This window comes from Melanotaenia boesemani, chromosome 21 (genome assembly GCF_017639745.1).
Source record: "Melanotaenia boesemani isolate fMelBoe1 chromosome 21, fMelBoe1.pri, whole genome shotgun sequence".
Classification (NCBI taxonomy): domain Eukaryota; kingdom Metazoa; phylum Chordata; class Actinopteri; order Atheriniformes; family Melanotaeniidae; genus Melanotaenia; species Melanotaenia boesemani.
Window position 1 is genome coordinate 17,697,090 of NC_055702.1, and position 15,380 is coordinate 17,712,469.

The following is a 15,380-nucleotide window of genomic DNA, read 5'->3' on the forward strand; positions in this document are numbered from 1 at the left end:
GCAACCGACGGAAAATGACCTTCTCGCCATGAAACACGGTTTGCTCATATCTCCATGGAAATACATGGGATCTGCACCAAACTTGCCAGTATTCATACGTGTGACACCCCAAGGCCAGCAAAGACGTCAATCGAACACCTGTTGCCATGGCAACGGGGTGGCCGCCATCTTGAATTTCACTGACATTTGAACGAACTAGTATGAGGGGATTCGTGCGATTGACTTCAAACTTGGTGGGAAGCTTCCTGACAAGTTGGGGACCAAACGCTCCTCAAATCTTTCTAATAGGAGAAAGCGTGTTGCCGTGGCAACCGACAGAAAAAGCCTTCTCGCCATGAAACACGGTTGCTCATATCTCCATAGGAATACGTGGGAACTGCCCCAAAGTTCACAGTATTCATACCTGTCACACCCCAAGTCCAGCACAGAAGTCAATCGAACACCTGTTGCCATGGCAACGGGGTGCCCGCCATCTTGGATTTCACTGCCATTTGAACGAACTAGTCTGAGGGGTTTCGTGGGACTGACTCCAAACTTGGTGGGAAGCTTCCTGACAAGTTGGTGACTAAACGATCCTCAAATCTTTCTAATAGGAGAAAGCGTGTTCCCGTGGCAACCGACGGAAAATGACCTTCTCGCCATGAAACACGGTTTGCTCATATCTCCACAGGAATGAATGGGAACTGCACCAAACTTCACAGCATTCATACACGTTGGGTCCTTAACGCATTACACCACCTGTTGTCATGGCGACATCGGGTGGCGGGGTCCAGGCAGCTCGGACCCGATGGATGCCGCTTGCGGCTTTAATTTTCTATTGCTTTCTATTTCTTATACTGTAAATGCACTGGCTTTCTTTACTTACTCTAAACATATAAACTGCTTTGTGTAGCAAATGTATTTTCTCAATAAAAAAATGACAACTTTTGTTAAAAATGCAAGTGTTTTAATCCCAAAATAACTGAAAGTGCAATTTTGTTTAGTGAATGTTTGTTTATGGACAAATAACAAAGACAGTTTATTTCCAAGTCTTTTAATCAATTTACACTATATTTTTTTTAAATAGTTTTCTTACAATCTAAACTAAATTCCAACAAAGAAGTAGAAATCTAAGCTTTGGAGTGACAAAATAGTTCCAGAAATATGAAATAATAAATACTAGGCAGGTATTGTTGAGCACTGAAAATGCAATGAAAACCCGTGGTTAATGCTTAATTTATTACACAAAAGCTAAGCCAGCAGTTGTTTTCCCCCTTGAGGAAAATGTTGCTGCCAATATACAGAGGTCATACCTACATTTTCATCCTAATTTACCATTTACAGAACTCTGAGATTAAACACACAAAGCTGTAAGCTGATGGCGGTTATTGACAGAGTGCCAACACTGAGTGCCACAAAAGTTGGGATCAAAAACATACAAAAATAAGTTCATTCAAAATTTGAACTCAAATGTGCATGTATGCTTCAGGCTACTGTGATAAAGGAAAAAGATATAATGATGTTATCATGATCATTAATACAAACATGATTTTAAATAATGTAACAAGATGGTACAGCAACGCTAGCATGGGTATACTAAATCAGACGCCACTGTATTCAGTATAATGACTAGTCAAAATGCATGGGATAACTTTATTTCATGCACTGAAAATGACACTTTGACCATATTGCTTGAAATATTACAACCTTCAAGCCAGCTGAGGTGAATTACTGAGCAGCTGACTCAACAAGCAATATACACAATCATTATGGGCCTCCTCTTCAGGCTACATACATGTGCAAATTATAGTAAGGAACCATGTCATGGAGATACCAGCCTAAAACGAAAACTTTAAAACTGATGCTTCATCCTTGGAATGTGCCTGACACGTATGTCACTTTGTGAATTTGTGTGATTACAATGAATTACACAGTCAATCTGCATGAAGCATTAAGTAGCAGTTGTTGGGTAGGCAGGACGTTCGAGGTATTTCTTATTTTTGAAGTGTCTTAAACATAATCAGATATGAAATGCAATGCATAAGGCATGAAAAAAAGAATTTAAGTTTGTTATGAGAACAAAGGCCATCTGTCCACTTTGCTGCAAGTCTTATGTGTGAAAAGAAATCAGTGAAAGAACAATGGGCACATTACACAAGTACTTGAGATTGGGGGGAGGGGCAAAACTTGGTTTAGCTTGTATTAATACTTAAGCATCTTGAGCTTAACAGAACTTAAGGCATATATATGCTTGTTTCAAATGAAGCATCTCTGAGGAAAAACAAAAACCATGGAGGCAAAGGGATAACTTAGTCACTCTTGACTAACAGTTATAATACTGCAATTACCTGCTATAAGTCAACCATTTATCCCTTAAGGAGATCCACAGATTTGCTGATTAATGTCAATGGTGTACAGTGTAACAAGTTCAGTGAGAGGAGGTATGTTTACATACAGCTGCTACAATTACCACATTTTAGGCACTAACACTTCAACATAACCAATGTTTCTCACAGGTTTATGCAGCGTGCACTTCGAGTGGAGCTGCAGTCACATGTTGGAATGACAACCCTAACATGATCTTAACTTTAAAAGTGTTGAAATGGCACAAGTGAGGAAAATACTATGTTTAGTTCAGAAACTGATTATTTACAATGTCTTACACTTCAGGCATGCTCCTTTTGAAGGCTTACCCTGAGTGCGGCCAACAACACACCATCCTTGGCTCAATCATTCCTGCCTGTTCTAACTTAGAACTATAAGATATAAACTGACTTATGAGACGGTCCTTCCAAGACTACATGAGATTAATAGAACAGTTTTTACAACATTCATAAATTGTTCTTCTAATAAAATATACAAATAAAATAGCAGGTTTAAAATCAACCAATACATCCATTTAGCATACAGTGTCACTCAGAAGGATTTTGTATATTAACAGTACAACTATTATTTGAGTAATTCACTTTGCCACTGACTTTGGGACATACCCAGAGGTATTTGACTTAAAAAAAAAACCAAAAACCAAAACAAAACAAAACAAAAAAAAAAACAGGCTTGCCCTACTGTATGTGAATTCTCAAAGCAAGGTGAAGAGTCCTTCAACACTGACGGCAAAGCTGAAAAAAAAATATTCAGAGATAAATATAGTTTGTGTTTTTAGTTTCCTAAGAACTTACAGAGGCACTGAACACAATTATACATAACAAGAGTTAGTTCAAACAGTACTGTTTTACAAAAAAGTCAGTCATCTTTGCTGATGCTCTTACATGGACCTGGGCTGTGGTTTTCTGTTCACTTTGGTTGGTTTGTTTTTATAGAGGGATGAGCAAAGACTAAAGTTTCCATCACCTCCCCTGGTTTAGGGGAGCCTACGTATTTACAGAAAACATTCGGGCTTTATTAAAAGCAGACTGATAAACCCTTTAGAGATGTTACAGTGATGTTGCCATCTCTTTCAGAGGTAAGAGTGGAAGTCAGTACTGAAATGTGCATTTCTTTAAAAGAGCTTCTGTGTGTGACCAAGGAACACTTTAAGAACAAAAAATAAAATATTGTGTTACAATTACTGATTGCGGAAAACAATAACATGTCCTGTTCTTCTTATAATCTGGAACACTTCTTTATAGGAAGGACCCCATGTCCAGGTCCATGAATGTGTTAGCATCCATGCCAAAAGAAGAGTCGTAGGTATGGGTGGTGTTCTGGTGCATCTTCTGATGGTGTCGTAGGTTGGACTTGCTGGAGAAGCTCTTGTCGCATAGCAAGCAGGCAAAAGGCTTCTCTTTGGTGTGTATCCTTCGGTGACATATGAGTTGAGTGGACACACGGAAAGCCTTCCCACACTCCTGGCACTGGTAGCGCTTTGGCTCTGTGTGAATGCGTCGGTGGTTCTTGAGAGCCATCAGGTTGGTGAACTCTTTCTGGCAGACTGTGCAGAAGAAGGAGCCTGTCTTGTGGCTGTTCTTGTGATTGAGGAGGGAGCCAGCATGGCGATAGGTGCGGCCACAATGCTCACAGACGTGGCTCTTCTCCTCAGCGAAGAAAGTGTTGTTACTTCTCTGGGAATTAGTTATGCTTTCTGGAATATGGGATAAAGGTGGTGGGACTTGGTTGGGCATCTCACCCACTTCCATGGACTGATTTATTCCTGAGTCCCAGCAGAGGTTGCTCTCTGCAGATTCATCCACACCTTGTTGATAGGGGCCCTGAGCCATGTGGTGAACATTATGATGCTCTTGGTAGCTAGCTGCGTCGGGAAAGCTCTGCTGGCAGAGGCTGCAGATCACAGTTCGGTCCTTTGAGTGCACCTCTATGTGGCTCTGCAGGTGTGAGACCAGACAGAAGGTCTTGCCGCATTCAGGGCAGCAGTGACGCCTCATTTGGGAGTGTATCTGCAGAGTGAGAGGGTCAGGGAATGTCTGGAGGCACAAGGTACAGTGATGCAGGCTTTCAGAATGGGATTTCTTGTGGTTCAGGAGGGAGCCAGCGTGACGGTAGGAACGCCCACACAGGTCACACCTGCAGTAGAAATATACTTATATTAATAACACTGCAAACTAGATAATTTAAAATTATTGAAGATTGTTTATAAAACTATTAGAAGCCGATATATAAACAAATCAAGACGTTTTACAGTTAAAAACATAAACTTTACAGTTCTTTTAGAGAGCTGTGTAGTAGTGAAGCTGTCCCTTAACTACTGCAAACAGACTTCATGGACTTCTTGCAATTTACCTTAATAAGACAACATGCTGAAATTATAATAATACAAATACATTTTTTTAATGATTTCTTAAACTAGTAAATACATTTTGAGAATTACTCCTATGATGACTAACAGAAGGATCTCATTTCACAGAAGACACTAACTCACTTGAAGCATTTGTCTCCCCTCTCTGAACGCTGGACTCCAGACTGTGTGCTGTTCTCCTGACCTCTGCGACAGCGGTGCCTCTTCAGGCCAGACCTGCCCTGGAAACTCTTTCCACACGAAGGACAGCTGAAGTGACTCATCACCCGATTATGGACCCTCTGGTGGTTGTGTAGGATGCTGGCAAGGCGAAAGGCTTTTCCGCATGTGAAACACACATACTTTTTCTTCTGTGTGTGGATGCGAGTGTGATTGCGTAAAGCCATGGGGTTAGTGAAGGGCTTAGAACAGAACGTGCAACTGAAGTGTCCTGTCTTGTGGGTATTTTTGTGATTCAACAGCGATCCGGCATGGCGGTAACTGCGATTACATATGTTGCATCTGAATGGCCGTTCCTCTTTATTTGGGGATGTATTTGATTGTGAATCCCTGTCTGAGGGTCCTTCACAGGTGTGTTCTGCCAGCTGGTCAACAGAGACAAAGGCTTGCTTACATTCCTTGCATTTAAAGGCTCTGGACTTCAGGCCCCTTTTAACTCCAGCTCCATTCTTTCTTAGGTCTGCACACACATGAGCCAAAAGCTGTTTTTTCCCCCTAAAGCCTTTGCCACAGTTTTGGCATGAGTGCTTTTTATATGCAAAGTGGGTCCGCAAGTGATTCTTCATGGCTAGCTGATTAGAGTAAGTGTTGTTACAAATGGAACAGTAATATTCACCTGTTTTATGTGAGTTTCTGTGGTTGACCAAACTTCCTGCATGACGATAAGTACGCCCACACTGGTCACAAGCAAAGGGGCGCTGGTCACTCGTGTCCTCCAATTTAACTGAGGTTTGCAGCTTTGCTTGTCCTGCCTTTTCTTCTGGCAGCTGCTTGCAGCACCGAACAGAGGTAAAAGCTTGACTGGCATTTGAAGTTAAGGATGGTGTTTCTCCACCTGATTTGGTCTCATTAATTTGCATTAATGTCTGGATCTGATTGTTGAGTTCCTGGATTTTTGCTTGGTTCTGTTTGTGCCTTCTAAGGTGGATCAAGAGCTGCTTCTGAATCTTGAAAGCTTTCCCACACTCATGGCAAGTATACCTGGGGAAGGAAACAAGACATGCAGATAAAAATCTACACTTCAGTTCATGATACACTGAGATTATAACATGAATGTTGGGCGTCCAAGAAAAATTATGTGATGGTATTTCCTTAATCTGAAACAATTTATCAAAGCAAAAGCTAACAGTGATGGTTTAGCAGAACATAAAATGTTGATGTGTCAATAACTCGACATGTGTTAGGTGTCATGTTGGTCTGATGATGACAAAATGTAAACAGTAAGATGTGTAAATTCAGATCAGAAACTTTTCTTTCTTTCTTTCTATTAATCACCTTGTTAGAGAACACATGTTCTGCAATAAATATTTGAACACTGAACAAGGTGTACAGGTGCATAGTGCGTCAAATTAAGTTAATGCATAAATAGGTTATGGTGTATTTTAGGTACTGTTTGACATCAAACAAAAAGCTGAATATCTCTGAACTTTTTGTAAATAGTGTATGTAACAGATTTTTTCTTTTAAAATGTTCATTAAGGAATAGTTGTTTTAAAATCCATATTTCAAATGCAAGAATTCCTGCTAAAACAGACCTTTTAATATCAAAGTGGGATCGTTGATGGTTTTTAAGGGCCAACAGGTTGTAGAAGCGCTTCTGGCAGATGAGACATCTGAACACACCGGTTTTGTGGGACTTTTTATGGTTAAGTAGGGAACCGGCATGCCTGTATGAGCGCCCACATTGATCACACTTGTATTGACGATCCTCATCAACAACAGTCTCTTTGACTACATTCGTCTCTTCTTGCTGGACATCATTGACTTTTACTTCCTCTTTACAGTGGACTGACTCATCTTTCTTCTCAACTGTGCAGCCATGGTTGTCAAGATGATCATAACTAGTACAGAAGATACCACAGATTCCACAGATGATATGCTCTTCCTCTTTGCTTTCCTTTATGTCACTGTTCATAGGCAAATGGTTTATGTCATCTACCTGGTCCTTGTTGTGAAGAAAATTATGCTTGATCAAATCCTGCCTATTAGCAAAACTTTCCCCACATGTACTACAGATAATCATCTCTCCCAGCTCATCATCCTTCACTTCTTCATGGGAGGACATGGAAGAAGGCCCTGAGCTTGCAGGAGTGCCCTCTGATTGTGTGTGCCCTCGAAGATGGCTCCTGAGAGCCCTCATGCTGGTGTAGCTGTTGCCACATATAGAGCACTGATAAAGATCTCCATCATCATCTTCCTCATCAACATCATCCTCTTCACTGCCAGCATTCAGCTGAGCACTGTTCACATTTTCATGGAAATTCTGTTCAAAACAACTTTGGTTGTGGCTACCATTCAGGTCACTGAACTCATTACTTTCTGAATCTCCAAAAGAACAATGACCATTACTGGTCTGGAAGTTTAAATTATCGGCATACTGGCCACTCGAAGTCTCATTCTGAGGCAGCAATGGGCAACTGTGAGACTTGATCCCTGCAATATCTGCAAATGTCTCACCACAGTCTGCACACATGTGCCTTTGCATCATGTGTTCATTGTGAGGTAGATGTGCAGTCACATCCTGGGAGAAGTCCTGACTAATCTGCTTCTGGTACAATGCGTTCTCCTGATCAATTCCAAGCACAGAGGGAGCTCTGTCTTCATGCTCATTTTGGGAGGAGAAACATCCCTGCTGGTTATCCAGTGTCAGAGGCTCATCCGAGAGCCAGTCTCCATCCGAACTGAGACTGAAAGATGACTGCTGAGCTTTGTGTAGACGAAGGTGACTTTTGAGAGCAGCCAGGTGTGGATAATTCTTCCTGCAAATGGAGCACTGGTAAATCCCCACCTGATGTGACCTTTTGTGGTTGATGAGGCTCCCAGAGTGCCGGTAGCTTTTACCACAGGTTTGACACTTGAACGGGCGCTCATCAGACTCTACAGTGGAAGTTTCTTCAGTTTTAGTTGCATTGTCAATGTTTTGCATGGGCATGAGTGGGGGACTGTTAATGCTCGTGTCCATGACTGGGGGTTCTCCCTGAGCACAATAGGAAAATGGTTTTTGATCAAGAGAGCAATCTAAAAACACGTGACCATTATTTTTTATCTTATCCTCTGGCAGATCAAAACTTCCAGGGTTATCTGTTGATGACACTGACGGAAAATTGTTCATAGGAGGTGAATAAAAATTTGACTCAGTTGAAGCAATACTGTTATCATATGACACATTTTGGTTCTCTGACAAATTATCTTGAAGCCCAAAAGACAGAGAAGAAGAGTTGTGCATCTGAATGTGTTCCTGGAACTCCTCATCATTAGGGAAAGGTATCTGACACAAATGACAAAAATTTACTGGAGCATCGTGGCTCTGAGATGAAAACTGATCCAGTGTCATGTCCACCTGAGACCTGCCATTCAAACTATGGTCTGTCCTGCTTCTCACCTTGTGAATTCTCTGATGGCTGTAGAGGGCAGCCATGTTATTAAATAGTTTGAAACATACAGTACACTCAAACATTCCCACTTGGTGAGTCTTTTTATGATTGGTCAGGCTTCGATGGTGTATGTAAGATTTGTCACACATATCACACCTGAATGGTCTGTTTGCTGTGTCATCACAGGATTCGGATTGTGAATTATAAATATCCTCTGTTTTGTACTCAGAAGAGCCATTTTCAGCTGGCATCCCAACACTGACAGACTGCTCACTAAGTGGTTGATAATTTTCGGTTTCATGTGTGGAAAAGTCCATGTCTATCCTTCTATATGATTCTTCTTTAGCTCTTCGGGCAAGATGAACTCTCTCATGTGTAGCCAGCTGAGTTGCCAAACGAAAAGCTTTTCCACACTCAGCACAGGAGTACTTCTTTAAGGAAGTGTGGTTCCGGAGATGACTCTTCAGAGCTGAAGCATTAGAATTTTCTTTCCCACATATAGTGCACTGAAAAGAACCCACTTCATGAGTCTTTTTGTGGTTTGTCAGACTCCCAGCATGTCTATAACCGCGTCCACATTTATCACATGTAAATTTACGTTCGTCCTCTTGTTGATAATGTACGTCCATGTGCTCGAGCAGACTGGGCATGTTGGAGCATACTTTGCCACATTGTTTGCAAGGAAAACCTGTTGTCCTGCCAGGGTCTTGTACTGCCATTACAAGAAAATAATTGAATTAAGTTCAGAGGACACAAAGTTTCTGATTGTGCAGAGTGGAAATGCATTAGAAGCCTTTCTAGTCCAAACAGACGGATGCCAGTTGTTTACAATAAGATCCAAGGCATGTCCTGGAACGCAATAGCACAAAGGATCTTGAGAGCAGTTCCAGACAATTAGGAGGATGACTTGAGTTTAGCATGAGCAGGTAAATTGAACTGTTGATGACAGAAGAAATGCTCATTAGACACGGTTGTATAACATTCAATCACATATAACAGAACGATCACATCTTAATCAGCTTAATCAAGGAACACAAATTTGACAGTTAATAATCAAAATGTTCATTATTAAATCTAAATATATAAATAATAAATACAAATAAATAGAACATTCAGTGTGTTTATATTGTATCACTATGATAAAAAATGCTTCTTTTGCCATATGAACGGACATCACTGGGCAGGATAACAACAAACAGGAATACAACACTATCAATGGCTTAAAGTGAGCTGTCTGTGTATACTGACTATGCATTAAGCAGTACTTTCTCATACTTTGACTGTTGAGTTTGATCAGTTACTTTTTTTCACCAGCTCATGTCTTCATGTCAAATCAATAGACGCAGCTTTAAACAGATGGCCACAACATAAAAAAAAAAAATAAAAATAAAATAAATTTAGCAAATGTTTTGGATCGTAACTCAGAAAATGACTCTTGCATCAACATCGCCATACTTCATAACTGAATTCTGAAAAACCCCTACAGCTTGAGGACTTTAACTTTATTGACAATTTAAGAATATAGCTTTGTAAAGATATCCGAGGTTAAACTATATTAGATACACAATATGACATTAGCCTACTTGTTAAACTGTAATTAAAGTAAATTAATGATCTATAACCTAATAGTTTCAACACTAACATCGATGCACCTTTGGGCTAACTAGCTGTGTAAATAAACTTGGACAGTAACGCTTCTGGCTAAAAGATTACCAACGTAACTAATAAGAATATTTTTTCTCCTAAATAATAACAAAAGCCCAACAAACACATACGTCCACATTTATGTTTGTGGAAGAGCGAACAAGTAATCTGATATTGTTCAATGAAAGCAGCGAGCTTACGTTAATGGGCTACAGCTAGCATCATCATGGCTAGCTAAACAAACATTGCACCAAAAAGCAAGTGAGTCGTTTTAAAAACAGAATCACATCGTCAGCAAACACGTAAAATCCAATACCTGCAGCAAACTAATTTATCGTAAGCAGCAAAAATATAAGCCTTCATTCATTACTTTAAACAAAATATATTAGTATAAAAGATAAACCCAATTTTATTCAATTGTCTTTTTTCCCTTTCGTCCCCATTTCCACATTGCTCTTGTTGCTAGGAAACAGGAAATGTGCATCAACGATATAGTTCCCTGTTATTAGTACCTAGGTGGACTGGGTTTTTCGTTCATAACGCTACAAAACGCGGTAAGTTCACTATTTAAACAATAACAAAACAGATATAAGAGACAAATGTAAAACCAAAAACCAAAAATTATGTTGAATTCTGCAAAGCATTTTAACTCGGTTATATTGGCTGCTTCTGACAGCTACGTTAGCTAATTGACTTCGTCAGCTCTGCCATATTTAATTAACATAGTAAATTCTAGTAATACTTACAGCATTATTAGGAATTCCATATTTGACCGATTTATAATAAATCAACATGTTATTTAACCATAGAACGCATTATGTTGTTGCACACTAGGCTTGCCGATAGCTGTCGTCATCATGGTCCTAGAGCCGACGTGATCCCGCAACCAGTCAACAGCAATCATCGTGTCTCACAGTTACACTGGCGTTCATTGTCATTATCGATGACACTGAATGCCCTAATTCGGGTGAGAATAACTTTTTCTTCTTTAAGGTACAATAAATGCAAATGAAGCTAATATCCATATCCATAGCCGTGCGTCTATGGTCATGGTGATGGCACTTTCGAGAGAATTGGTGCAGCCAGCGGTCCTAAAGCCAGCCATTTTGAGTGAGTAAAAATGTGTAGTACGTAAGCTAGCATAATGATATACGTACATGTCGAGTCCTGCACTTTGCAACATCATCGTGTAGACTTGTGATGTTTGTCTCCAGACAGGCACTTGTCAGTGAGTCGTGCACAATGATCTGTGATATTTCATCGTCAACTTCCTTTCAAAAAGAGGTTAGCTTATTGTCCCTGAGGTCCTAATGCCAGCCATTTTGTCATTAAATTCACACCTACCTATCTATATATTTCTGTAATTATGTGCACTGGACCATGCCGTTTTTTAAATTTTTGTTTTAATTACACCCCTTAATCAGCCAGTCACGTTTGAAGATGTGCTGAACTAATTTATAAATGTTTAAGGAAGTTAGCTTGATGTGTTTTGACAGCTGTGTCATACCCTGTTTCTCCTATTGATTTAAGTATTTTAATACGAATTGTATTGTCTTTAATGTTTTATCTTTACAGAAATAAAGATGGCCTCTCCTCAGTCTGCTAGTCCATCTCTTACAGAGCAATGCATCCCTCTTGTGAAAGATGAAGAGAGCCAAGGGAAGGAAGAGGTTGTGAAAGATCAGCCTGCAAAAAAACGTGGCAGGGGGAGGCCTCCGAAATCCAAACCCCTCTACAAATGCTCTACCTGTACTGAATCTTTTAAGAGTATGTCAACGCTGCAGAGCCACAAGCTATCAGCGCATGTAAAGCAACGACAGCAGGAACACATATGTTCTGAGTGTACTAAAACATTCTCAAGCAAGGCTCAACTTTCAAAGCATGAGCGCACACACTCATCTCAGCGCCCCTTTCAATGTCCAGATTGTCACAAGGCCTACAAGACATCCACAGAATTGCGCAATCATAGCCGCTCACACACTGGGGAAAAACCTTTTGTATGCACAGATTGCGGAAAGGCCTTCATGCAGGCTATATGCCTTAGGATCCATATGACGCAGCACAGCGGAGAGCGTCCTTACTCGTGCAGTCAGTGCTCCAAGAGCTACCCCACTTTATCAAAACTGAAAGTGCATGAGCGCTCTCACACTGGAGAGAAGCCATACTTCTGTGCTGAGTGTGGTAAAAGTTTTGCTGATCCCTCAGTGTTCCGAAAGCACAGAAGGAACCACCAGGGGCACCGGCCGTATGCTTGTGACGAGTGTGGCAAAACTTACACAGAGCTGAAGGACCTGAAAAACCATGAGCGCTCTCACACTGGAGAAAAGCCGTTCCTGTGCTCAGACTGTGGCAAAGCCTTCTCCCGTTCCTCCTCGTTGGCCTGCCATCAGCGTATACACTCTCAGAATAAACCCTATCAGTGCGAGCAGTGTGGGAAAGGCTTCACTCAGCTGTCCTCCTACCAGTCTCATCTCCGCACTCACTCTGGTGAGAAGCCATTCCTCTGTCCACAGTGTGGCAAGATGTTTTCTGACCCCTCCAGTTTCCGTCGACACCAGCGCGCTCACATGGGTTTCAAGCCGTATCCGTGTGATAAGTGTTCTAAGCGATTCCGGCAGCCGGCTGACCTTGCTGTACATGAACGTGTTCACTCTGGAGAGCGGCCTTACAAGTGCCAGAGCTGCGACAAGGCCTTTGTAGCATCCTGGGATTTGCGCCGCCACATGCTTGTTCACACAGGTCTAAGGCCCTTCTCCTGCACAGAGTGTGACAAGTCATTTGCTGAGCGCTCCAGCCTTAACAAGCATCGGCGTGTGCACTCTGGAGAAAGGCCTTTCAAATGTGAGGAGTGTCTGAAGTCATTTGTGGTGTCCTCAAGCCTGCGCAAACATGAAAGAACTCACCTAGCTGAACATTCTGAGCCACAGCAGCAGCAGCAGCAGGATACTGAGTCTGCATCTGCCTCAGGCTTCACTGCCCACACAACTCTCCCTCAGTTCTCCTGTGCTCATTGTGATGCTACATTTGGTACCTGGGACGAACTTCAGACTCATGAAAATCTGCATTCCATTGACTCTACTCCCTCATCTGTTACCAAAATAGTGCCACTGGGTTCACATGTCTGTGAAACCTGCCATGCAGAGTTTGCACAGCTGGCAGACTTGCAGGAGCACGAGAAGCAGCATCCGAAGCCAAGGCCACATGTCTGCAATAACTGTGGCAAAAGCTTCCTTAACAAATCAGGACTGCGTAAGCATCAAAAGATCCATTCCAACAACAAATCTCACAACTGCCCCCACTGTGGCAAAGCCTTCCTGTTTGCCGCCTACCTTCGCAAACACTTACGGACTCATGCAGATGCCGGACCACCTTCTACACATGTCGGGGACCCAAACATTATTCATACAGACCCGCTCCCCTCTCCTCCACCCGCCAGTGAGGTATCTACCTCTACTGTTGAAACAAGCGCTATATCTCTAACAGTCCCAGTGACTGTACCTGTGACTGCTTTTCACACTCTTCCAGAGTACTTAGTCAAAGAAGAGGGACTGTAAATATTTTGTAGATGTTTTGTAAGTTTAATTCCACAGAAAACAAGTCAGTGGCCTTAAATCATTTTTAGATGGTGAATGGGTCTTCATTCAGCTTCATAAAAACTTACACTTAGAAAAAACTCACATTTATGTAAATTGTTACTATGTAGTCAGTGTGTTGTATTGCTATGAAATTTGAGAAATGTTATGTATGATGTCAGTGTTTCATAATCTATATTATACCATAATATGTCATGAATTTATCTATCATAACAAAACAGTATTACAGTATATACTGCTCACTGTAAAATCAATAAAACCAACACATTTGCTTGTAGATAAAGGGTTAAAAAAATCTGTTCTTATTTTCAGCAGTCTCTAAAAGTAATGGCTTTCTTTTCATTTGCTTTGTTGAAGCAAATAGCCTGTATCTATTTTACTGTGTCATTAGTATCCTGATTGCAATACAAGTTGTTTAGATAAATAAAATAAAGGCTCTGTGGCATTCCAAAAAAATGACAGGAATAACTATTTTATATCAATAAAATATGTAAAAGCCTGCTTTGATTTTTCCGCCCTTTTACAAGACAAATTTAGGCTCAAGCAGTATGTGTATATATATATATATATATATATATATATATATATATATATATATATATATATATATATATATATATATAGCCTATATATATATTTATTTATTTATTTTTTAATTAATTTTTTTTTTAGCTCCAACAATTTTAATGTCAAATAGGAAGATGTAAGCACAAACATAATGCAGTGCAATGCCAGAAAATGGCTTGGCGAGAAACTGAACTGCATATACTTATGAGAGTGACACTTCCTGAACCCATAAAGGGTGGATGTAAATATAGACGATGGTATTCCATTTGCAAACTGTAACTCTAAAAGGTAAGCTCTTATACATGCTACACTTGGCGGCCATTAATGGCAGTTTAAACTTCAAATGCATTAAGCTTTGTGCACCAGCTGCTGTGTCTTTTTTGCTGTGACAACAGTTAAATGTTTAAATTGACATTTCTTTTTGCTAAAGTCTTTCATGCTTCCATGGTCATTGAAGACAGTTAAATGCAAAATTTAGTGAATGCAGGAATGTTATTTTAAGATATATTGTTAAAGATGAAATGTTCCTTAATATTTTGGAGATGATCAGTGAATTGCATCTGTTTTGTGCATTTTAGTATTAAAAACACATTGAAATATATGTTATTGGATTACTTGTATTAATCATTAAAATACTAATTAGTTATGAACTATTACATCCATGTCTATAAACACACAGCCTTTATAAGTTTCATGCATTTCAACCTCAGCACCCCTGGTCTTCTTTAGTAAGCTACCTAACAATGCAAAAATTAAAGCTGAGTCTCCCTATTTGGGAAGAAATAGCAATGTGTTTTTAAATAATTTGTTCCCACTCGCCTTTTAATATAATTCAGATATGGCTGTTAGTAGAAGTAATGCAGATCAAGATGAGGTCTGGATGGCCAAGAATTTTTTGTGAGATCTGTGTGGGTTTGTTAGAAAGGCAAATTAAAACCCTCATTTGACTATAAACGACCGAAGAGTCGCAAGAAGTAAACTTTTTTGTGTCTTCATTACAAAATTCATGATCAGACTTTTATAGATGAACTCCTATACAAGTAATGCATTTATAAAAAATGTGAGTCATGAAAATAACATAATTTTTGCCCAAAATACACCTCTCCATGGATTGGTTTTGCTTTGGCGTTTCAGCCAATGGCATAGGGAGCACTTCATCAAAGGGACTAAAATACCTTGAAATATCAGCAAACTTCTACTATAAACGTTAAAACCATCAGGGAAAAAATGACCAACAAAATGAGCTGTTGTG

At 40.2% G+C, this 15,380-nt stretch overlaps 2 protein-coding genes across 10 annotated transcripts; one reads left to right on the top strand and one right to left on the bottom strand.

The window, feature by feature from the left end:
• Nucleotides 1–949: 949 nt before the first annotated feature.
• On the bottom strand, nucleotides 950–11,252 carry znf646 (zinc finger protein 646). Of its 6 annotated transcripts, XM_041973544.1 has the most exons (5): nucleotides 10,169–10,423; nucleotides 6,486–9,260; nucleotides 5,568–5,932; nucleotides 4,856–5,411; nucleotides 950–4,500 (listed from the first exon to the last, which is right to left on the bottom strand). In XM_041973544.1, exons 2-5 carry the CDS (start codon nucleotides 9,041–9,043, stop codon nucleotides 3,603–3,605), a joined length of 4,377 nt encoding a protein of 1,458 aa, XP_041829478.1. In that variant the 5' UTR covers nucleotides 9,044–9,260; nucleotides 10,169–10,423; the 3' UTR covers nucleotides 950–3,602. The 6 variants fall into 6 exon arrangements, with proteins under 6 accessions (XP_041829478.1, XP_041829476.1, XP_041829477.1 ...); XM_041973542.1 differs by lacking the exon at nucleotides 10,169–10,423 and adding an exon at nucleotides 11,126–11,252 and having other exon boundaries at nucleotides 4,856–5,932; XM_041973543.1 differs by lacking the exon at nucleotides 10,169–10,423 and adding an exon at nucleotides 10,715–10,807 and having other exon boundaries at nucleotides 4,856–5,932.
• Nucleotides 10,809–14,034, top strand: znf668 (zinc finger protein 668). 4 transcript variants are annotated; one of them, XM_041973551.1, is made up of 4 exons: nucleotides 10,848–10,935; nucleotides 11,002–11,078; nucleotides 11,183–11,252; nucleotides 11,544–14,033. In XM_041973551.1, the coding sequence occupies exon 4, from the start codon at nucleotides 11,552–11,554 to the stop codon at nucleotides 13,520–13,522; it is 1,971 nt and encodes a 656-aa protein (XP_041829485.1). In that variant the 5' UTR covers nucleotides 10,848–10,935; nucleotides 11,002–11,078; nucleotides 11,183–11,252; nucleotides 11,544–11,551; the 3' UTR covers nucleotides 13,523–14,033. The 4 variants fall into 4 exon arrangements, with proteins under 4 accessions (XP_041829483.1, XP_041829485.1, XP_041829482.1 ...); XM_041973548.1 differs by lacking the exon at nucleotides 11,183–11,252 and having other exon boundaries at nucleotides 11,544–14,034; XM_041973550.1 differs by lacking the exon at nucleotides 10,848–10,935 and having other exon boundaries at nucleotides 11,015–11,078; nucleotides 11,162–11,252.
• Nucleotides 14,035–15,380: the final 1,346 nt, after the last annotated feature.

Bases quoted from the DNA above. Each gene is read 5' to 3' on its own strand.
- znf646 (XM_041973542.1), bottom strand. From the start codon at position 9,043: ATGGCAGTACAAGACCCTGGCAGGACAACAGGTTTTCCTTGCAAACAA. The intron at 5,933-6,485 runs GTCTGTTTTAGC...TTCCTTCCCCAG, and splicing joins TCCCACTTTGATATTAAAAG to GTATACTTGCCATGAGTGTG. The intron at 4,501-4,855 runs GTGAGTTAGTGT...TTTCTACTGCAG, and splicing joins AGGGGAGACAAATGCTTCAA to GTGTGACCTGTGTGGGCGTT.
- znf668 (XM_041973548.1), top strand. From the start codon at position 11,012: ATGGTCATGGTGATGGCACTTTCGAGAGAATTGGTGCAGCCAGCGGTC. The intron at 11,079-11,543 runs GTGAGTAAAAAT...TTATCTTTACAG, and splicing joins CCTAAAGCCAGCCATTTTGA to AAATAAAGATGGCCTCTCCT.